Here is a 23,790-nt window from a genome sequence, read left to right as displayed (position 1 = left end):
TGTCTGAGCCTCAGTTTTCTTGGCTGTAAACTGGATAATTAGATTATCCACCTGATAGCTAATAAATGTTTTTATTCATTATTTTAAATCATTTTTAACAAAACGAGAAGCTTGATATTACTTACCTAGTTGCCCAGAGCATCTTCCAAACATCTACCCCTCATACACACCGTTAGCACCACCACCAATAATACTGTGTCTATTTACAGATACTATGTAGAAACCTGGCCCTTCTCCCATTACTTAGATTAAATATATTGATGTTTGAGTTTGCATGTTTTTCTGTAGAAAGCACTGTTTAGTGGAAAGGGATGGAGACAAACAGATGGCCTCATAGTCCTGATGTGGAACCACAGAATCAAAAGCTTCCATATAGGTACAGCCTATTGGCTTAAGTGATGTGTATACTTTCTGACCAGACATATGATCTTTTGTCATCTCAGATGTAATATTTTCCTTGTATTTTATAGAAGCTCTAGAGCACAGCCAGTTTCTTGAATAGGGTCCACATGGCTCTCTATGCACAGAGCCCAGAAACTGGCTTAGTTGTGCTATTCAGATACAGAGTGACACTTAGAGGAGCTGGGGGCTGGGGTAAGGAAGGGGGCAGGAGAACATAATTATTTTTGCTCCTGCGTTAAGCTACAGATAATGAGCACTTTCCTGTACTTTACAGTAAGTAATTAAAAGAAATTATAGAGTTGGATGCAAAAATAACCTGAAGGACAACTTGATGTGTGTGGAACCACCAGTTTTCTCCATGTGTGCAAAAGGTTAATCCTCGTTAACACTCAAAACATTGAGTTCTACAGAAGGGGTTGCGTGTCCACACATGTTTCAGCATCTACCCACACGCTTCTATGTGGTATGACTGTGCATCCCAGAAGAAGGGCTGTGGTGTGTGCATTTACGCTTCAGTGGAATTTAACCAACTGATTCCTGAAAATGGTCTCGTAAAGGTGAGCAGCAGAGAGCTAATAGCCTTCTCTTGCTAATTTCATCTTTCCCCTGGGATTTCTCGGTAGTAGTTTAAACAGGAATGCTGCTCTAGAGGCAACTTATTGGTCTAGTTTCTTCTCCCCACCTATTTTCCCCTCTTGCTTTTTTAAATGCGTGTTCTGTGTACTTCAAAGGAGAGGTACTCTAATCCGGAGGGAGGTCTCTTGCCAGGTGAGAATGATCTGTCCCATTCTCATTTTACCCTTTTGAATTAGTTGCATTGGAGCCTTCTAGTTTGGATCTAAGATGAGTCTAATTATGGACAGATATTCTTTCTATAATGGCAATTGCTCAGATAACTAATTAACCACAGGAATACAATGGCTATGGAAAATTTTGGGAGAGCCATCTGTGGAAAAACTGAGACGGGCATGCCTTTACCACAGTTCTGGGGTCCATGAGGCACATGTTTGTGTAGCTATGGTGGTTAGTGGGTGTTAGCTCACAGCTGTCAAATTCCTGTAGCATCTTAGGGCAGGAACTCAGAGTGTCCAGAGACACCCTCAAAGCAACCTGTTGATTTGAAGTTGCCAATTCTGAGGAAGGAGCCTGAAATAGGATGACTGGTTTTAACTTTCCCTGTTCTTCTTTTTTCCTAAATTGTAATTGTTCTGGCATGTTCTCAATCTCCGCATTATGGAAAACTTCTCTTCCTAAAGGGAGAATTCCCTTTGTCCTCTGGTTTGAGAGAGTTACTGTATGTTCTCCTCTTAGGGACGGGGATGAGGTTGTATCACCCTTGCGGTTTCAGGTCCAGAGCATGCTTATGCCTGGATCCAGGAACTTGGAAGATGGTGCTTTCACACCGTCAGCTGGTAGTAGGTGTGCCTTGCCTGTAGTTTGCAGGAGGCAATACGTGAGTTGTGTTCACCTCTGTACTCTGTGGGGCTCAAGGTGGAACCCAATAATACTTAGAAAACTTCCTGGGAACATAGGGTTCCCTGTTATCTCAGCCCCACCCATTTGCAAATGATTTCACAGTAACACAATCAAGATTCCCAGTACAAGATATTTGCATTTGTATGGATGAGCTGGTGACTCCTTGGTGTTTGGAAACTAGCAGTCTTTGCAGTCTTTTCTAAACAAACTGTCCAGTGAACGATTCTCCAGTTCTGTTTATGAAACTTCCCCATCAGTTATCATCAACTGTCAACTTCCTGATAATGTTGTTCAACTCAGAAATGTTTATACTTTGGAAATCTGGCTTATTTTTTGCCATTTTGGATCCTTAGTCTTGAGGCAAACGATCCCAAATGTTGGAACCCCCAGGAGAAGTTGGGTTACCTGCCAGGTAGTTTATTGAAGTAGAGAGAGATTTGTGTGCAGAGGGGATTTTGATGCTTGATATTTATACTAATGAGTTTTAGGGTTTTGTTGTTTTGCTGCTGCTGTTTTATTTTGTGCATTTTAAAAATTTCCTAGTATTTGATAGGACATAGCTGGATCTGTTAATTGTGGGACAAGCCGAGAAATAAAAGAGTCTCCATTGAGTGAGTGAGTCACTTCTCCCTGCCACTGTCCCTGTTTCACTATGTCAGGACAGAGAGAACTTACAAGGATTAGAGACATCTGGCTGAAAGTAATATTAATGTGTCTGGAAATCTGTCACCTGCTGTAGCTGGTCATATCATTTCCAGTATCATTTTGAATGAGTGAGAGATTAGGCTTTGTAAGTGATCTGGGAGGCCAGTTATGCTTGTACTTGCCTTGTAGCATTGAGATAAAAATCAGTGGTTGAGCGGAAGTCCAGATTTAGACGAGTAGTTTTCTGTAAATTCTCATTCAGTCAGCCACATTTATAGGTATCCTGTGCTTTATGGTATAAACACAATAGTGGAAAAGCCAGTTGACATAAAAGGAATCCAGATTTTACTTAATATCATAAAAGCAAAAATACTGTCCCTTAATGGATGTCCCAATAAAACAAGTTGAACCAAGGAGGGAAAATGCCCATGGCATGCTCAGAATGTACCACAATGTTTATGCTGACTTTAAACCTTCATTCGGGTACCTTAAGTAGCTTCCTTTCTCTTTATTATTTATTCCAGTGCTTCTCAAATTAATACATATAGGAATCAGTTTGATGTATATGAATCTTGTTGAAATGCAAGTTCTGATTCAGTGGATGGGGTAGATGGGTTGTAGGAGGGGAATTTGCATTTTTTATAAGAAATCTGTGTTTCTTATAAGCGCCTAGGTAATGCTAATACTGCTGGACCGTGACTCATACTTTGAGAATCAAGACTTTTAAAAATTTTAGCCCATGGAAGCTATTTCCTAAAACTTACTTCAGGTCCAACAAGTTTCTCCTTTTTTTGTATTTTTAATAACAGATTTGGATTGCATTAATTCACTTAATTTATAAATGTAACACTCAAAACATTATCTGGAAACCTGAGGCTTTGGGTTGCATAAAATTTTATTATTGAAATTTTTCTATAAGTTCAAAGCCTTTAAATACAGTTTAAGTGCCTATTTCACAATGATATTTGTTATTTCCCTACTTATTACTATTTCCAGAGTCATTTTCCCTTTATAGGAAAGTTTACCCCATGCTTTCCCCATGGAGTAGTTGAGATCAATGCCTATCATTAAACATGGTGTATACTTGTATAATTTATCCAGTCCTTCTTTACAGAGTGGGTCACTGAAACTTCATGGAACCAGGTATATAGTATCTTCTTAATTGACATTACTGTCTACCCTGTATGGGAAAACACACTGTTTTGGGAAATTTAGTAGTTAGAACATTGTTGAATCTGAACTTTTAGTTCATTTATAACAAATCCCACCTGAAATTCTAAAGAAAACAGACCCCTAATTAAAGAGGTTAGACTTTTCAGTTGAATGTTAACTGCCATTTGGTTCTTATAATCTAAAAAACAATATTTTTAAACGGTCTATTCATTTGATATGCAAATGACTTGTATTTGCTTGAAACATCTTTATTTCAGAGATGTGGCCTGTTTGAGATGGAGGCAGGGGAGGAGGGCAGGGCATGGAGAGCACAGCCAGCTCTGGGTGGTTCTGGCTCTCAGGTTTTCTATCCTGGCTACAGTAGAACATTAGGTTTCTTAGGGCAGTAGTGAGAGGAGAAATTAGAGACTTGGGGTGACAGCATTTGTACCTGTGATTGGAATGGCAGGTGGGATGTTCTCTGCCCAGTTCTGGTCCTTGTGCCAGGCATTTTCTATCCCCTATTTCAGAATTAATTCCACATTACAACTCACTTTAAGACTCACTGCTCTTTCTTTAATTGCACCTCCCTAAATACTATGCCAATATTACCAGCACAAAGGGAATTGAGTCAATTTAGCATGTGTGGGAATCTAGTTTGTACAAGGAACTGTATATATTGTGGTAATTCAGAGAACACCCAATCTCTACCCCAGTCAAGAATATGGTCTAGTTTTACCCTTGGGTATGCTAGGTCTCTGGCCAATACAAAAATCCTTACTTTCTCAGGGATGGGATGGGGAATAGACTAGGGGATTAAAAGAGAACTGGAGTTTTAGTGCTTTCTATCAAAGATATATGTGAATTTATCTATCAATGATTCAATGATCCATGGAAATAAACTTTTGTTTTCTCCATGGCAGTTACATGTATGTATCACTTTGGGTCAGAACTAAGGACCAGCAATTTCTCTGGCACTCTTAGGCTAATAAATGTCTTCAAATATCACTAACACCACAGGCATACTAGGGGATCAGAGTTCTCTGGTATGAAGGATGGTTCTTAGGAAGTGTAACTGTATACCCTTGGACATAAACTACATTATGTTAAAAACTACACTTTAAAGGCACTTCCTTCAAAGCTTTGGAATATCTGCATTATGAGATATCATTTACTAAAATATTTAATAGTTTCAATTGACCGGTCGTTCAAGTAAGTAGGTGAGCCATCTGTAATGGTCATTAGCTTTTCCCTCCATTCTATTTATGGATTCCAAGTACCAATTATTTTCTCCAAGGAATGTAAGGTTCTTTGTTTGGGTTTTGTGTGTGTGTGTATGTGTGTGTGTGTCTTCTTGGCTAAGCAATATATACCTAATGGGAAAATAATACAGAAATAATGCAGAGGGATGGAAAAAACTAGTCCCTATAGTTGAAGACCTAGTTTTCCTTGGAATCTGAGGTTCTGACCTTGTTCTATCAGGGGAAACACAGCAAGTGGATGAGTTGATTAAAAACTCTGATCCTCTTTTCTTCTGTATCAAATGGGGATAATTATAGTTACCTGCACCTCTAGGGTCCTATGAGTCTTAATTACTTACTATTTGCAAAGTGTTTGGAGATCTTTGAATTAAAAGTGCTGAGCAGTGGAATCCAACTTCAGTGTGATTATAATTGGAATGAGAGTTTATATTCTTGCCTTCCCTCTACCTCCCCACCTGCTCTCCTTTTGGCCAACCCAGACATTACTCATGGTTACCACGTCGCTCTGCGCAGTCCTGTAACCCCTATTCTTTTTGCAACTCACTTCAGCCTAAAAATAGATAAATAAATAAATTGATAAAGTTAAAAGATATATCCAGGCCCTTGACCCCAATCATATACTTAAGTACACTACCTAATATTTATTTTTAAAGCCCAATAACCACCAAGAGTAAGATCACTGAACTAATTTGTCTCTTCCAGCCTATCATTCTTTCAGGTCTTCTTATACATGGTGATAAACTAGGCTTCTTGAGACATTGCCCCCACTCAGAAACTCCCATTGCCTCTTCTGTAATCTATAAGGACAGCAAGGTGATTACACTAGCATTACCTTCCGTGCATTCCAAAATCTGATAGTCGTTCACTTATTTCCCATTCTTGCTCTTCCAGAAGATTCCCATACCTTCCCACCTCCATGCCTTTAACCAAGCCACTGTCCATCCACTGGTGTCTTTTCTGGATATGTTTAAATCTTTCCATCCTTTGCAATCATCTTCACAAAGCATTCTTCATTCTCTAATTGAAAGGAACCTCTTTTTGTAGAATTTTACCTGTACCTTTCCTGGGTCATTTCTACCTTTATATTTTAGTTACTTTTCATGTATGTCCTACCACCCTTGTAGATTGTAAAACTTGAAAGTAGATTCCATGTCTGATGAACAAACAAACAAAATTAAGGCTCATATATGCATGTAGAGAAATGATACAAATGAAAGATCATTTTATATTGATTTGCAGGAGTTCTTTAAGTAGGTCTCTGGTTTGCATCGTGCATGTTAAGAATTGATAATTTCTTCAACATTAGTGTTATCCTTGTTGCTCATAGGACTGTCTAAGGTGAGCAGCAATGTGTGTTTTAAACTGTTTTTTTTTTTTTATTACATGCTCATAGACAAAAACCAAAAGGGACTAGAAACAAATAAAGCTTTGTATTCCCCCATTTGCCTGAATCAGTCCATATTATTGTTTGGTTCCCTTTCTTTGCTTTAGCCATGGAAACCTGGGTCTAACATGCCTACAGTTTTACAAAGCTTTTTTTTTTTAGAGGAAAACTGCATTGTCTGAAATTCTATCCACTGATGCCTTAATGCTGAAGGGTCTTGGAGATCATGAATAATCTAATACTACAAATTAGAATATTAAGGTGTTGCCTTTAGAAGTGGGGCTCCAAGATGCACACAACTGCAGAAAACTGTGTCCACATTTGATAAGCAACTTCTTTGACCATCCTTTGTAACATAGCTTCTCTCCTCCCTGAAGTTAGATATTCCAAAATTGCTGTTCTGATGGTAAAAACTTGGACAAGAAGACAGATAACTTGTCAGTTTTGTGATATCTGATAGGTCACTCAACCTCTCTGAACTATAGTTGTCTCATTTGTGTAATATGGATAGTATTTCTTGGTAACAATCAAATTAGATGATATTTGTGAATATTCTGTAGTCTTTTAGACAAATATAAATTATTACTATAGCATGCTATCATGGATATTTGGTTATGTGTTTAAGACTTGTGAATCATACTTAAAAACTAAACTTTATTTCTGTTTTGTTGATTTGCTCTTTAGCCGTTTGACTGCATTTACCTTTTTGAGAATGAGGCTAAAAAACTTTCCTAGCATTTTATAGATGTAGTCAAGTTGATTGTTGTAAACCTTGAAACAGAATTGGCAGTGCTAGTGGATTTATTATGTATAAACAAGTATATAGACTAATGATCTACTTAGCAATATTGCACAGCCTCTTTACCTTTTGTGTAACAAAGACTCATCTGAAGAGCTAAGACATAAGAATCATCCTGGAAGTTCTTACTTAACCTTTTATGATTTCCTATGCAATATATAAAATTATTCATTGGAGAGTTTAGCAGAAAAAAAAGAAGTTAAAATCTGAGAATTCAGAATTTTGCTATGCTTATTACTATTACTACTTTCCAAGTCTTCGTTGGAAACAGTTACACAGAAAGTAGTAGGGTCATTAATATATTGTTGTGTTTTTGCTTTTTAAAAGTCATTCAAGTACAATTGTACCCTATCAGAGAAAGTCAGGAGATTCCTCATGGCCTGATAATTACCATCTATCAAATCCTTTCAAGTTTATACTTTGGATTTAGCACAGCCTATACTTGGCCTAATAATATCAGTGAGCTCACTAGTACTTCCATGAAAATGGTGTCAGAACTGTCTCTTCATATGGTTTAATAAGCCCACCTAATGTTTTCTTGAGTACTGTTACATTATTCTATGTTAAGCATTATGAGGGAATCAGACATGATCCATTCCCTCAGAGAGCTTATCATCCAACTGAAGACTGACCATAATTAGCAAACACTTTTAACAATTAATATGTGAGTGGGGAATGAAGTCCTAGATGAGATGTAGAAATTTTAGAGGACAAGGAGGACAGTATGTGCTGTAATAATTAGAGAAGGTGGCGTGGATGATTTGGTGCTTGAATTGGGTCATGAAGGATAAGCAAGGTTTGGTCAGATAGGAAGAGCTTGCCAAAAGAGTGGAACAAGTCACTTCCAGGCAATAATGCATATGGGACTCCAAGGACTCTGGCCTGATCATGTCAGAGTAGAGTGAGTAGGTCAAGGTCAGATTTGGGAGGGTGTTGGATACCAGGCAGAAGAGGTTCAATGTGACCTGGTGGAACAAACGCCATTGCAAGTTTTTGCGTAAGAGAACGATAAGATGAGAGGGCTTAGTCAGACAGTGGTCATTACAGTTGAACGGAGCAGGAAGGATGTCAAGTACATCAAGGGAACACTGTGGCCACAAATGGGATGGTGAAGGCTCAGCCAAGGTGGCAGTGGAATGGGGAAGCAGGGACGGACCAGAGAAATTTTAAAGAAAAAATGAACAAGGCTTATTTCTTTGAAAGCTGTACAAGAAATGTATCACCACACTTGATTCCAAGATTTCTGGCCTGTGGTCTGGGTGGTCCAAAGTATAAGAAAAATATTGCCAGAAATGAAAAAGTTAGGAAGTAACATTGTTCCAGCAACAAGTATTGAACGTGGTGTTCGATGCAGTTGAGTTTAAGGCCTTATAAGTGTGTAGACAGTTAGCATCTTAGGAGTGTCGCTCAGGACGCAGGACCAGATAGGGTTGGGGTTTATCACCAGGTAGTTAATTACTCAATCTATGCAGTTGTCCCGCTTTTGAAGGACGCCCATGTTTGGGCTTCAGGATGAAAGATAAGTAGTATTTATTCAGATGCCATTTGTTCCTCTGAAATATTTGCCTGTGAAACTGATGAGAAAATGATAAATAAAGTACTGACTTCTTTTGTAACAAAACAGTACTAATAGTGGAAGGCAGGGTAAATTTCTTTAAGCCAAGTATAGAAAGAGATAGCATTTAAAAACTCATTACTGGGGTAGTAACATTAATACAGTTTTGCACCTCTAGTTTAAGATGCCTAAGTACCTCGGTCATTTTAGGCAGTTAATGTGGGCACTTAGTAAATACTTAATAAATTACTCTGTTTCATTCATCCTTAGATGTACATTTTCTTATTTATATTTTGAACATCTTTGAAATTTGATTGTATCTTGCAGTTGATGTCATTTTATCGTTGTTGGCTATGCAGCAGTCACAACATAGGCATTATCGTAACCAATTCATTTTGTTTATTTTACATATGCATAAAAGTTATATATGATTCAATGTGTCCAAATAAGTCTGAAAGAACTCCTTTCAGAAAGTATACAGTAACAGTTTTAAGTGATAATGAAGGCAATAGTTTAATTGATTGCATTTTTTAAATTTCTCAACAATACATAAAACAGTGTTTTAAAATTATGGTATCTTAGATTTAATGACATACAGTACTAAAAGATAGCCGATAATGGCAAATCTGTACCAGTGTGATATAGATGGCTGGAGTAAAATATTCTAAATTTGCGTTCTTTCATCGACCTACATTTGAGGTTCCCCTTGGGTTGTTTTAATTTGGACCTGGAACATTAGGAGAAAGGGTTTTCATTCAGTGTTGGAAATACCGCCTGCCAGGAACAGAAACTTCCTTGGCGGATACGTTTCTTTGATGGTGCAGAATCCAGACATTCACAAAAGTTTGGTTATTAGCAGAGTGGATATCTCTGGTTTGTTCAAACCAGTGCCCTTCCTAATCTCAGACCATTGTGCATTCCAAGCAGTTCTGAGTGTTCTTGCAAAGTGAGAGTGAGTTTACAAGAAAACTTCTTGGTGTTTGGGGATAGTAATAAAGTATTTTAGTGGTAGAAAATGTGATCTCTTATAAAAGTAGGGAGCAGAAACATTTGGTTCTCAGTACCAGAGTTTTCAGCCATTTCTGCAGTGTGGCCCATTGACTGGAGGGACGTTGGTTTTCCATTCACTGATACTGCACGGGCAGAAAAACAGTCCCTTTTCCTTACTTACTGGCACAGCATAACAGCTATGGCATGTGTGTGCTCTTTTTGTAAGTCCTTGCTCCAGTACTGGGAAGTAGGAATAAAGTTAGACTGTTAGGCTGGGGGCAGCTTCCCTTTACTGCAGAGGGACACAGTGATTCAGGTAAGTGATTCTCAAGACCTTCACCATCTGATGGTAACCTTGGGCTGGTCTGTAGGTATGTTTTCATTTTGCTTGTTCATCCATTCTAATTGGCTTCCCAGAGCATGCCTGTAGAAGTAGAGCCAAATTTAGAGTATAGCAACCCTCTGGCAAACAGGAAAAGATTTATTTTGTGGTGTACTGTTAAGGGACTTCCCAGGAAACTTCAAAAGCGCAGAAAGAAGCACTAGCTGCCTATTCCAAAATGTGCAGAATGGCACTCAGCTTTTTAGAGCTATGATAAACTCAGCTCACACATGCACATGCACACACACACACACCAGACCACATTTCCAATAAAAAGAGAAGCTGAGCTTTCTTAGATGGATCTGTACAGACACCAGAAAAGGCAAGGCATGAGGGTCTCACAGTTAGTGGAGATAAACGTGGGACCACATATGGTAGGCATTTGAAATTGACTTCAGTGCCTTTTGAATGCTGATTTTCCCAGTTCTCTCTTAAGAGGACGTGTTGTTTTTATAATAGCAGCCCCCAGGCATAGACACATCATTAAAAGCAACATGTAGAAAATGATTTCTGCTTGGAAATAAGCAAAACATTTTTAGTTATGACCACCCAGGTATAATAGGAAAACAGTGGAGCTGGAGTTGGGAGCCCCGAATTCTAACATGAACTTTCTTCATGATGCAAGGCAAGTCCCCTGTGCCCTTTGGTGGCCTTATCTGTAAATTGGGGTGGCTCGATGAAAATATCTTTCTCCTTTGCTCTAATAGATTATCTCTACAAGAGGAAAAAAAAAGTATAGAAGCTGAAAGGAAAGGAGCGACACACAGCAGCAATTCACCGGAGAATTCCGCTTTATTGGGGAAAGGTGCTGGGTTATATAGGAAGGGGCATGGGGTGATTGTGGTGTTACTTCTATGGGGCTGGTGGCTATTGGCTAGGTGCTGGGAGTGGGAGTGGGGAGAGAGGTGGTTGGTCTTTAGGTGGCGCCGTCGGGAACTGAGGACCTGGAAGAGAAGCCGGAAGTTCGCCATCTTACTGGTGGGGGCCCTTCAGAAGCTCTTTATAGCGCTCTGACTTCTGTTTTATTTTGCTGTTCATGCCTAGATGCCTCAAAGCTAGAAAGACCCACTCAGACCCCGCAGGCCGCTCCTGTCACACATTCCTGCAATAGGACCACGTTGCTAACTTGAAAAAAATTTTTTACTATTACACTTGCCATTGTTGCTTAGTAACATTCTGATTTTGTGCTTCTTGTGACAGGCTGAGCAGAGATCATTAAAAATTAAATTTACAAAGCTGCTAAAGTGGGAGGCAGGAGGAGAGCTTGAAGTCACAATTTTTTCACTTGCTTAGAAGCCCTCTAACCTCAGGTTTACATGCTGAATCTTGAGACAAACACTGCACGTTCTGTTTATATTAAACCACATAGCGCGCACTACACATTAACTTGTGTCTGGTGCAGCTGGAGCTCATCACCAATACATAAAATCCTTGACCCTGCAGAGAATGGCCTGGAATTACAGTCAGGTGGCTGTGTTGTATCCCAGCAAAAGAAAGCTCTAACCAGCTTTGCGCTCTGTTTCTGCTTTCTCCTTACAGTTCCACCAGGTGAGAAGAGTGATGACCATCCTTTTCCTTACTATGGTTATTTCATACTTCGGTTGCATGAAGGCTGCCCCTATGAAAGAAGCAAACGGCCGAGGACAAGGCAGCGTGGCCTACCCAGGAGTGCGGACCCATGGGACTCTGGAGAGCGTGAATGGGCCCAAGGTAGGTTCGAGAGGCCTGACGTCATTGGCTGACACTTTTGAACACGTGATAGAGGAGCTGTTGGATGAGGACCAGAAAGTTCGGCCCAAGGAAGAGAACAGTAAGGACGCGGACTTGTACACTTCCAGGGTGATGCTCAGTAGTCAAGTGCCTTTGGAGCCCCCACTTCTCTTCCTGCTTGAGGAATACAAAAATTACCTGGACGCCGCAAACATGTCCATGAGGGTGCGGCGCCACTCCGACCCTGCCCGCCGCGGAGAGCTGAGCGTATGCGACAGCATCAGCGAGTGGGTGACAGCGGCCGATAAAAAGACTGCAGTGGACATGTCGGGCGGGACGGTCACGGTCCTTGAAAAGGTGCCTGTATCGAAAGGCCAACTGAAGCAGTACTTCTACGAGACCAAGTGCAATCCCATGGGTTACACGAAGGAGGGCTGCCGCGGCATAGACAAGAGGCACTGGAACTCCCAGTGCCGAACTACCCAGTCGTACGTGCGGGCCCTCACCATGGATAGCAAAAAGCGCATTGGCTGGCGGTTCATAAGGATAGACACTTCCTGTGTATGTACACTGACCATTAAAAGGGGAAGATAGTGGATTTATGTTGTATAGATTATATTGAGACAAAAATTATCTATTTGTATATATACATAACAGGGTAAATTATTCAGTTAAGAAAAAAAATAATTTTATGAACTGCATGTATAAATGAAGTTTATACAGTACAGTGGTTCTACAATCTATTTATTGGATATACCCATGACCAGAAGGGAAACAGTCATTTTGCGCACAACTTTAAATCTGCATTACATTCCTCTGTGATGTTGTGGCGGGTTGCTGTTGCCAAGAATTGAAAACGTAAAGTTTTAAAAAATAATAATAAATTGCATGCTGCTTTAATTGTGAATTGATAATAAACTGTCCTCTTTCAGAAAACAGACAAAAAAACAACAACAAAAATTTGAACCCAAACATTCCGTTTACATTTTAGACAGTGAGTATCTTCGTTCCTGTTAGTACTATTATCTGTTTTACTGCTTTTAACTTCTGATAGCGTTGGAATTAAAACAAAGTCAAGGTGCTGTTGTCATGGCTTTACTGGCTTAGGGGATGGGGGATGGGAGGGCTATATTTTTGTTTGTTTTGTGTTCTTTTTGTTTGTTTTTTGTTTTTGTTTTTGTTTTTGTTTCCACAGGAAGTAGGGTTGGGAAAAGAATTCCTTCAGTATATATCTTGGTTGATAAAAGTTTCATTTTTATGTTGTAAAAATGTTTGCAGTATCAATCAGCTGACTGGAAAATGAATAAAAATTAAGGCAACTCAACGAAATGCTAACTGCACTTCCCACGGTGCACTGCCTAGCCTTCCGCTCACTCTCCAGGCCTCGGTCCTGGGAAGCTTCTTCTGTGGGGAAGACCTCCATTTACTTAGAATACATTCTTTCCCCGCTTCCCCCTTTGGTTCCTTCTGTTTTATTTTCTCTTGAAGGAAGAAAAAAACAGTTGTGCACTCCAAAATATTTTACCAGTGCTGTGAATGAGTGAACAACTTCATCGTGGTACTCACATGAACGTAGAGAATGTGATTTCTTTTTTGTTTAGAGAAAAGAACAAGTACCACCAAAACCCCTCAAAAACGAAGATTCTTTTTCTTTTTTATGAGGGGTAAACATTTGGGTAAATCATGGTAAGGGTTAAAAATGCCTTGCAAGCAAAATGCAGAGTTCTGTACGGACCCAGAATTGCCTAGATCAGAGCAGGAGTCCACACTGCCAGTGAAATGAGACTAAACAGCCATATGGAGGCTGTGTGGAGCTGACATATCATTTCTGGGCAGTGCAAAAGGAATTCCAAATGGTCTGGGGGTGGGGGGGTGGGGAAATGGTACTTATGGCATTCCAAACGGGAGGCCTCCGAAGGACCCCAGAGGTGGCTCTGGAATGACATGTGTCAAGTTGCTTGGACCTCGCGCTTTAAGTGCCTACATTATCTAACTGTGCTAAGAGGTTCTCGCTGGAGGACCATGCTCAGCTGACTTATGCCCTCCACCCCTGGATAACTTTGCATAAAGATGGGTTAGCCTAGAGCAGGTTCTGAACCAAATGTGGCACTGCGATCCTAAGATCTTTGTGATGAGATAGAAGAATGTTTGGTACAGGAACACATCGCTTTGAAATTTGACTTGAGGAAACCAGGGTTTTGTCTTTTGACAGGGTTTTGTCTTTCAAGAACTTTTCATAAGGGGGAAGGGAACAGGAAAGGGCCCCAAAACTCAGGTTGGATGATCAAGGCTATCAGTCGAAAATCTTGACTAGAGACAAGACTTTGGGAAGGGGTCTGCACATCCAGGACATCAGAGGCTTGAACAGGGCCTTGCTCAATGGAAGAGGCCAGGACGGAGATGATAAAGTGTTGCTCCCCAGTGAAAACCACAGCAACCTCCTGCCCATTCTATCTGTTCATGCAGAAGGTCCCTGCTGCACCTCTGCCATTTTGAGTCAGGAGAAGTCAAGTTGGGAGCCTGGAATAGTGGTCCTGGGGAAATTGGATTCCATTGAAAATTAGTGCTAAACCCACTGTCCAAATCTGAAAATGTCCTGGACCAGGGTCCTTGAGAATTGCTGCATCTGAGTAGGGTAAGGAATAAGCAAAAGAGGGTGTTCACCAGGACCCAGGGAATGAAGATACCAACAGCAAATAATTTCTATTTGTTCAGTCTTTCACTTAGAATGAGCCTATCTTTTACAGCACCATCTGAATACCCACCTTTAAAAGAAGGAAGACTTTATGTAGTATAGGTTTGTTTTGTGCTGTTTGAAAATATGTAATTATTTTTAACATGTAATGAATACTTGGAATTGCTGTATGTTAACTTTTTGCAGCTTCCTTTTGAGGGACAGAATTATAAAACAAAAAAGGTCCCCATCACAATCTCAAAAGTACTGCAAAGGCACCATCTGTTCAGTGGTTGAATAGGAGGCATTTAGCAATTGTGTAATCACTGGCTCTCACTCACGCTCTAAGACACATCATGGTCCCGTGCTTGATGATTTACATTGACCTAAGATTTATTTTGTTAAAAATCTTTCTCTGTTGCTGTTCATTTTTGTTCTGTTTTGTTTTGTTTCTTTTTTTTTTTTTTTTTAAGTCTTGCTGTGGTCTCTTTGTGGCAAAAGTGTTTCATGCATGGCAGCAGGCCTGTTGTTTTTTTATGGTGATTCCCATTGAAAATGTAAGTAAACGTCTGTGGCCTTGTTCTCTCTATGGTAAAGATATTATTCACCATGTAAAACAAACAAAAAATATTTATTGTATTTTAGTATATTTATATAATTATGTTATTGAAAAAATTGGCATTAAAACTTAACCGCATCAGAAGCTTATTGTAAATACAAGTTCTATTTAAGTGTACTAATTAACATATAATATATGTTTTAAATATAGAATTTTTAATGTTTTTAAATATATTTTCAAAGTACATAAAATCTGGGGGTTCTGGGTTTTTTCTCTTCACTGTAAAACAAACATGAAAACGTGTTTTATTATAAATACGTGTGTTCCTTGCTTTAAGACCAACCTAACTAGTTGTAGCAATTGCAAAGCCCTCCAGAGAGGATGCTTATTTCAAAGCATGTAACGCCAATCCTGCAATCTATGAACTTCTGAGAAGCTCTGGGATTGGGCCTGTCTTCCACAATGGAAGACGGGAATATCATTTTCTAGGACACTTGGAAGTTTTCCCCTTTGAAGTGATGTACTTTCATCAATATGAAACCATGTATCCTAGCAACATCAGGATCCATGAATCAGGGCTGGCTGGCTCTATCTGATTATAAAATAACTGTTAGAAAAATCAAAGTAGGATTGCTTAGGGATAATGAGAATAAATTGGCCCAAATTTAGAAAGTCAATGACTGAAAAAAACAGAAATTCAATATTTAAAGGCAGGTCATGTACCCTCAGTTTGGAAGTGGTGCCATTTGCATTATGTATTTGTATCCATTGCACTGATTTAATTTTTGTACGTGGAGCATGCAGATTATATATCACAGTACCCATGGTCTAGCAGATTGCTAGGATTTCTAAAAAGACTTGCTTCTTTGATGGCTGCCAAGCTGCTGGGTAATTTAGTTAAAGTGTTTAAAGTTATCACTAAATCTTAGGGAAATAAATGGAAGGATTTTAAATTAGAGAAAGAACCATTAAGGAAAAAAAGCATCTGTTCCTACTCTCGAGACTCCCCATTTGAACACTGACAACCCATCTCAGGACGTGGTGAACTATATCTGTGCAATGTATCATTTCTATTTCAAACATACACACATGGTTTCCTCTTGTATTGTCTTATAAATAAGGATCAAGAAAGTCATAACAAACATTGACTTGTGTTACGTATATGGAAGAGCAGATTGAATGAGATGAATTACTTGATCCTAATGTGTCCTGAGAGTTTGCAAAGGACTCCTAAGACAAGCCCAAGTGGCCCACGTTAAGGCATGAGCCCAGCCATGGAATTAGAACTCTGGTAAACTTCAGGTTTAACCGGTTTTCATAGTCAAGGAAGATTAACATTTTTTTTAAAGGGTTGAGTAAAAAATTGAGTGAAGAGAGGTAAGAAATGTGACATTCAAATTAAGTTAAAGGAGTTTGGTAAACATGACTGGGAATTTTCATCAAAAGGTGAGGTCAGAGAAACCAGAAATAGAGGTATGTACTAAATTAACCAACTTGGAGTAAATGGGAGCAGCCATTTGTATTCTATTCACCAGGTACAAGCAGTTAAACCTGTTTAATCATTTAGATGCCTGGAAATAACCCAGATTGCTGCTTAGTTTATTGTTTTTCACCATATTAGTAAGCCTTTGTGTCATTAGCAGTGTTTATGAAGTTTTCTTTTTATTAGCTGCACTAATTCTATGAATACAAAATAGTTCTAAGAATCTTAACTGAGTATCAGAATGGATCAGTGTTCAATTTTCCCTTATTCTCAAGGTGCTTACTAGACTCTGGATAAAATGTCAAACACCTTAGGCATTGCAACCAAAGGATTCAGGCGTGGCCTCAGGTCAGCCAGCACTCAGGCAGCTTGAGGGCTTAAGCCTAATGTAAAACATACATACATGTCTTCTTCATATTCTCACATCAAGCCGATTCTGTGAGTCACTTAAAGAGGAAACAACTGCATATTTTGGTAAGCCATCATTAAAAATGTTAATAATTGGAACAATATATGTACATAAATGTAGGTAGATAAAGTCTTTAGTCTGGAAAGAGTCATCCATGGATTTGATCCAACCACAGCATATTGAACAGAAAAACTAGTGATGGAATCAGGGCCTTTTTTTTTAAAGTGGTGGGTGGTTTTAACTGTTGTATTAAAGTTTCATTGGTTGATCTGGGGGAGAAGGGGTTAGGAATCTGACTCTTGTTGGTTACATTAAACTAACAGGTGGTTGGTTGTACGAATCACAACCTAAAAGCCATACTTAGTACTAGAGTAGGTTCGGCTACTCCAAACAAGCCAGTGTTTCTGGATATTCCAGCTAATAAGTACCTGCCTGAACCTCTATCCCTTCTTTTGAGTATCCTCATTTTTCCCTCAGTTCTTGACACCATTTTCATTTTTTGTAGGGAAAAAAGCCAGCCTCCTTGCTTTTTGATATGTGATTAGATGCAACAGATTGCCTGATCAATGTTTATGTACTAAAAGAAAAGTAATGTGCTCTTACATATTAGATTCCTCATTAGGAAAGCCATTTAGGTGGCCTCTGTAGGACTTACATGCTTTAACCTCAACCCCTCTAACTGGTAGGCACAGAACACTAGGTTAGGAGCTTCCTGACTTAACGTTGCTTGTCTGATAACAACAATCCTGTATACTTGGTGTTGTCAGTAGCACGGAATTGTAAAAGCTGGTCTCCCAGTCGGTTAAATCTCACCACACACACTCATACCGTACAAACAGGACCTTTGCATTCATCATGTATTTTTGTGAGCTGCTAATATTTTATATCTGGCAAAACAAAAGTGATTTTTCTTTGGAAAATACCCTACACAAAACACCAAAGTTAATAATAGGGCATGTCTGAAGTCCAAAAGTGGCCAAAAAATATTGTTGAGGTATATGTTCTACATTTAGAAATCATAAGGGTGCTTGTGCTGCACCGCGCTTTGGTACTGAAATGTGTTCAGATGGGTCCTTAGAAACGAACTAGTCTGTGTGGAATGGCTGCACCCAAGGGAAATATTTTTCTCTAGCTTAAGTGCCCACATTTGGGAAAAATCCTATCAAGTACTGCAGTACATACTCAAATTAATGTAGTCAAGCTACATTCTCTATTGAGCCCCAACATTAAAAAAAAAAGGTTCTAAACTGCCATTTGATGGCATATCAAGGGGGGAAAGAGGGGAAAAGCCCCCAAACAAAACAGAAACACTCTGAACATCACAGACTTCTCCAAAAAATACTAAGCGGCGTTTACTTGGAGATGCAGTACCCACACTTTCCTCTAAATGGACTAATGCCGCAGTGCTCAAGGAGCTCTAACCAGCAGCAGCATTTCCAGGAACTTGTTAGAAATGTGAATTCTCAGGCCTTACCCTAGATGTACTGAATCAGAAGCTCTGGGAGTGGGGCCAGTAATCTGTGTTTCACAAGCCTAAGTGATTCTCAGGCCTGCTCAGAATCACTGGACTAAGGGAAATAAACAATCAGCCTGTCATGCATTCTAGGTAATTGGAGGACAGCACAGCCCAAGAAATTGGAACTGTGAGTTTGGGTCCCAGCCATGCCACTCTCTCTTTCCATAGCCCTGAAAACATCAAACCATCTAGATTTTCATTTCCTAAAAAACACAGGAGCAGTGGGTGCTCCCAGGTGGAGCAGTGTTGGGAGAGTGCTCTGATGATTTAAAAGCAATTCGGAAATGTGTGCCGGGAAAGCTCACTGCAGTTTATAGTCAACAATTTTTTTTCTTTCCTTTCAAAGCTACAGTAGTGGATTCAGGACCCAGAGCATGTAGTCATTTGTAACACATTTGGAACGAATGTGAGAAATGTGAAGCAACATGCAGCAAATTAATAAGAAAAAGATTATTCCATATGGGGAACTGGGCTCCGCACCTGCCAACACGGCCCTCTCTCTGTGAAACAGCTATATTGGTCACAAATCAAATAAGCTTCCTGAATTAATCAGCTATTAACATCCAGCTGAGGGGTCCTAGGTTCACCCCTCCAGAACGACCAGGTTGTAAATACAAAGGGGTCTCCAGTCTTTGTGGCAAACCTTTTCCTGATTGTAGGAACTGCTTTATGGAAACGAGGTCTAGAGAGCAATCAACTCAACTTCCCACCCCCCATCTCTGTGGGTATGCATATGCCTGTGTGTGTGCACACATTCCTGCGTGTTTTAGGCATTGCAAACGGCACTTGAAGATTTTCTATTTATGGGCTGGGGTGGAAGGTGTTCAAATACATTTCCCATCTATTAGGCGACATGGAAACCTGATCTCTTGACAAGCCCACCTTAGCCGCAAGGAGTCCTGTCATTAACTAGGTTGGCCGCACCATTTCCAGTCTCTGAACCTCCAAGCCCTTGTCTGTCATAGGCATAACTGAGCTGGATGGTCTTGGAGGTAAATACCAGCTGTAAATATCTATCATTCTGTTCTTCCTACTTCATCATTTGTGAAAAGAAATTAAAGAGCTTTCTGAATCACTTAGAGACTAGGGAACATTCTAGGAATTCACTGTCCATCTCTGTCTCCCTCCATCCATTGATGCCCTTACTGTTGGGCACTTGCCACAAGATTGAAATCAGGAGACCCTTGGGTCTGTATGAGAGTTGGGGAAGGGGGGACATGCCCCGAGGAAGGTTTTCACTTCACATAATTATGAAAATGTCATCCACTGTTTGACAATGAGGCAGAAAATGCTATGGGGAAGGTGCCCAAGGCACAAACTTTCTGCCTGGCTCTACACTACTTACTTTCAAAGCCAAACAACGATACTTTCCTATGTTTTCTGTCACTCCATATTATGGTGCCTGACAAAGAGAGATCCAGTGTGTTTTGCTGAGTCAGTTAGGAAATCCTGGATCGAGCCATAGGATTTGTATCCCGTAGAGTCACTGTTTATAGAACTCAGACAAAAGGGGTTTGCGTCTCAGTTCCTTTGAGTTTAAAGTGTCTCCGAGGACATGCAGCTCTCAGCTTGCTTCCTCGCGGCCCCTAGCACTGTGAGTACACCCTCTTTCCTGAGACAGTGGCCCTGAAGACAAGGGTGTCACATAGTGAATCATGGCTGCACCACACCCAACAGCAGACCTCTTCAGACCCTCAGGAAAGGTCATTCTGAGTGGGGCTTTGGCCAGCGTAGGAGACAAACCTCAATGGAATAGCAGAATCCAGAATCCCTCTTTCCAGCCACCCAGCCTGGGCTTATTCCTGGCCCAGAGTTCTTGTGGGACGCATCTATAAGAAACCTATATTTCTTTCTAGTCCAGTCGACTTCTGCTCGCAGCTCATGCCCATGTTCCCTTCCTGGTGACCACAGGACTCTATTTCTTCTGGAATCCGGCTTTTCACTTCTCAGAACATAGCACAGTAGCTGAGTATAGATTCTAGAGCCTGACTGCTGGGTCTGAATCCCAGCTCCACTACTAGAGCTGTGTGTCTGTGGGCAGACAGCTTAACTTCTTTGTGCCCCAATTTGCTCACTTGTAAAGGAAAGGTGAAGATACTACCACTTACCTCATAGGATTTTGTGAAAATAGAGTGAGTTAATACACATAAAGCACTTAGAAAAATGACGGACCCATGGAGAAGTCTCAGAAAGTGTTTACAAACTCTCCCTCTGTTGACTGTGATAAGCTGCACTTACCTAGTGCAGATACCAGAGACTCTTCAATATTCTCTGATTCTTAGAGAGAATCCCGTTTCACCCATGTTTCATTAGCATCCAGGGCCATTATGTCTTTTCTTGAAGACTCAGAGAGGCAACTCTTGTTTTAGCCACTAACAATACTCCTTGGCAGTCAAGCTGTGGCCAATACACACACTTAGGCAAATGGAGCAGGAGATAACCCTACAATAAAAGGCCTTTTTCTAGGCTGTACAGTCCAAATGAAGTCCATTATCCTTAAGTGTCCATCCCAGCTGAATGGAAAGGACTAAAGCCAGGATGAAATGGATCAACTCATGTAATCTGCAAAACAGGAAAGAGCCACACAGCTACATATCTAAAAATAGCTGTAGCACATGAGGAAGGTCCTCCTTCGCCATTCAGCTGCATGTCATACTGCCCACTATACAAAACAAGATCAGGCATGGTTCGGGCACCTTATGCAGATTCCCCCACTTAATCCTCACAGCGCAGCAGTCCACAGACGGGGTGGCAGCATTAGTGCTCCCAGTGTAGAGATGAGGAAACGAAGGCAGAGAGTTCAGGTAGGTCAGAGGTCACAGTGCATGTCAGCAGCAGAGTAGGGAGTAGATTCCAGGGGGCCCAAAGTTGCAAGCCACTATTAACCACTGCGAAATGAAACAGTATAAAGGACACTGGGAATATGGAACCAAAAGAAATGGAAAGTGGCCATGTGTCTAAGATTTGGGCTTCCATCACAAAGGAAGAGCATTCATGGTGCTTAGAATTTTTAGCTTTCAAGAGAACACTCACAGCTTTGCCCTTTTCCAGGCTGACGTGCAGAGGCTTGTGCTGCACAGAGGCCCTTCCAAAAGCAGACACCACGCTTCTCTATGCTGAGGGCAGGGTCTAGGGCTTTGTGCCAGCTGCTTCCAGTACCTGGAAATGGGGCAGCTGTCACCCCTTCAACCTCATTGCAAATCAGAAGGGCTTCCTGTGAATTGCCAGGATTGGGTAGACATGCAGAGTGTCCTGGAACTACTTGCTAAACTCAGGAATGCCCAATCCTCCCTAGATGAGAAATTTACAGTTATTTTGTGTTTGGGACTGGTTGAGGTGAGATAGGGCAGTGACCCAGGTCCTGCTGGGTCTGCAGTAGCCTTGGATGCCCCCATCAACAGAGGGGCAGCACATGTATCTCTCTCTAGTTCTTCTTTATGTAGCAGACATCACAAATAAGTCCTAGTGGAGCTTAGGTTTCAGCCTCATAATCCTTTGTAAGGTTCTGCTCTGTGCAGTCTCCACCAATCGAATAGAGCTGACCCCAAATGCACTCAGTTTGATATCCTGGTTTCCCCAGATCCTAGAGAGGGTGGGATAAACCAAGCAATAAAGGCAAGGTGCTGAGGATGGATGGGCCCATCAGGTTGAAGCAGAATTTGGATGTGAAAGAGTAAAGAATATTCTATAGACATGTACACAGAGAGTGGTATCCATAGGCTTCAGACAGATGATCCATATGCAAGATGCACAGTAAGGGACAATTATTCTAGGAATTGCTTGAGCACAAGGAAAAGAGTTTGGCACTAGGCAATAATACTACACTCCTATTTCATACCAGATGCTATGCTAGATGTTTTGCATGCTATCTAAAATACATATCAACCATAGATATGTGTAATTTCAGAGCCAAGGAAATTGGTAATACACAAACCTAGATAGCTTGCCTGAAGGTCACGCAGTTAATAAATTATCGATAAAGTCAGATTTGAAGCCACATCCATGTAATCCGAAGTCTCTCAATCCTTTTTCTCAGCAGCATTGTTTTATTTTCTGTCATTGTTTATATGTTCATTACTAAAATTCTTACTGCTGCCTTTATGTTAATGATCTCTTGGCATTCTCAGTATAACCCTGTAGTTTTTAGCATTTCTCTTTCTTACTCCCAGCTTTATTGAGGTATAACTGACATAGAACATTTTGTAAGTTTAAGATACACAACTTGTTTTGATATACTTATATATTCCAGAATGATTACCACTATAATGCTTGCCAACACCTGCATCAGGTCCCATAATTACCATTTCTTTTTTGTGGTGAGAATGTTAAAGATCTATTCTTGGCATCTTTCAAATATATAATACAGTATTGTTTACTGTAGTTGCCATGCTGTACATTAGAGTCCCCAGAAGTTATTCATGTTTAGGTGGCTGCTTGAACTCTTAGACCAACATCTCCCTCTCTCCTTCTCCCCCTATCCAAACCCCTCCCCACCCCTGGCAGCCACCATTCTAGTCTCTACTTCTATGAGTTCTGCATTTTTAGATTCCACATATAAGGTGTGATCATACAGTATTTGTCTTTCTCTATCTGACTTACTTCACTTAGCATAATACCCTTAAGGTCATGGTGCAAACATTAAGGTCCCCAATTAACCAGACCAGGGGCCCTAGAACAGAACTTCTAGAAAATACCTATGCCCAGGCCCCACCCCAGATGAGTTAAGTCAGAATCTCTGGGAGTAGGGCCCAGTGTCTGCCTTTTATAAAGCTTTCCAGTGTTCTGTTGACCAGCCAGGGTAGAAACACTGCCCTGGACTCTTCCTCCCTGTAAGCACATTTCAGAAATATCAGATAATTCTGGTCCTAATCTGATGGCTAGGATTTTGGCTTAGGATTCTAATGCCTGGGGACTAACCAGCTTGGACACTGGAACTGGAGGAAATCAAATACAAGTAGGCAATTCATCACAGAAATAAGAAAATTCTGGACACTAAAATCAACATTCAGCACCAGAATGGGATGACCAGAAAGCTCAGTCTAGCACTGAATCCTAAACTAGGGTCCTCAAGTTTTCACATTCTCTGTGATCAGGACCAAGAGAGATGCTAACTGCTACAAGAGGACTGAGCCTGCAGACTAGGGTCAAGTGGTCCGGCGGTACAGAGGACAGAATGCACAGGCCAGAAGGCAGGAAGCACCACCTGCCCTACCTCCAAGTAGCCTGCTTTGAGCCAGCGACAAACTTCCACACATCACTTCACTAAAGCTTGGCTTATTCTGCTGGACTCCAAAGGACTTTGTAAGGTTCAAGCAAAGAGAAGAAAAACAAATAATCCATGTCGGTTGTTTGGAATGTTTTCTCTGTTTTCAGAAGTGACCACTAGGTTAAT

The 23,790-nt window shown here is 40.5% G+C and overlaps 1 protein-coding gene and 1 long non-coding RNA gene across 5 annotated transcripts in view; one reads left to right on the top strand and one right to left on the bottom strand.

Moving 5' to 3' along the window:
* The window catches only part of BDNF (brain derived neurotrophic factor), a 48,439-nt gene extending 35,602 nt beyond the window's left edge, over positions 1-12,837 (top strand). For all 4 annotated transcript variants that reach the window (XM_036879079.2, XM_036879082.2, XM_036879081.2 and 1 more), the window contains exon 2: positions 11,587-12,837. In XM_036879079.2, coding sequence (XP_036734974.1) covers positions 11,587-12,351 — 765 coding nt within the window. In that variant the 3' untranslated portion in view covers positions 12,352-12,837. The remainder of the gene's footprint in view (positions 1-11,586) is intronic.
* LOC118909010 (uncharacterized) overlaps positions 3,412-23,790 on the bottom strand; it is a 57,068-nt gene continuing 36,689 nt past the window's right edge. Inside the window, exon 3 of the long non-coding RNA XR_005023459.2 lies at positions 3,412-3,703. This is a non-coding gene — a long non-coding RNA (uncharacterized LOC118909010). The remainder of the gene's footprint in view (positions 3,704-23,790) is intronic.

This window comes from Manis pentadactyla, chromosome 9 (assembly GCF_030020395.1).
Source record: "Manis pentadactyla isolate mManPen7 chromosome 9, mManPen7.hap1, whole genome shotgun sequence".
Taxonomy (NCBI): domain Eukaryota; kingdom Metazoa; phylum Chordata; class Mammalia; order Pholidota; family Manidae; genus Manis; species Manis pentadactyla.
Note: the sequence above shows the minus strand (reverse complement) of the source record. Positions and strands in the feature narration are given on the sequence as shown.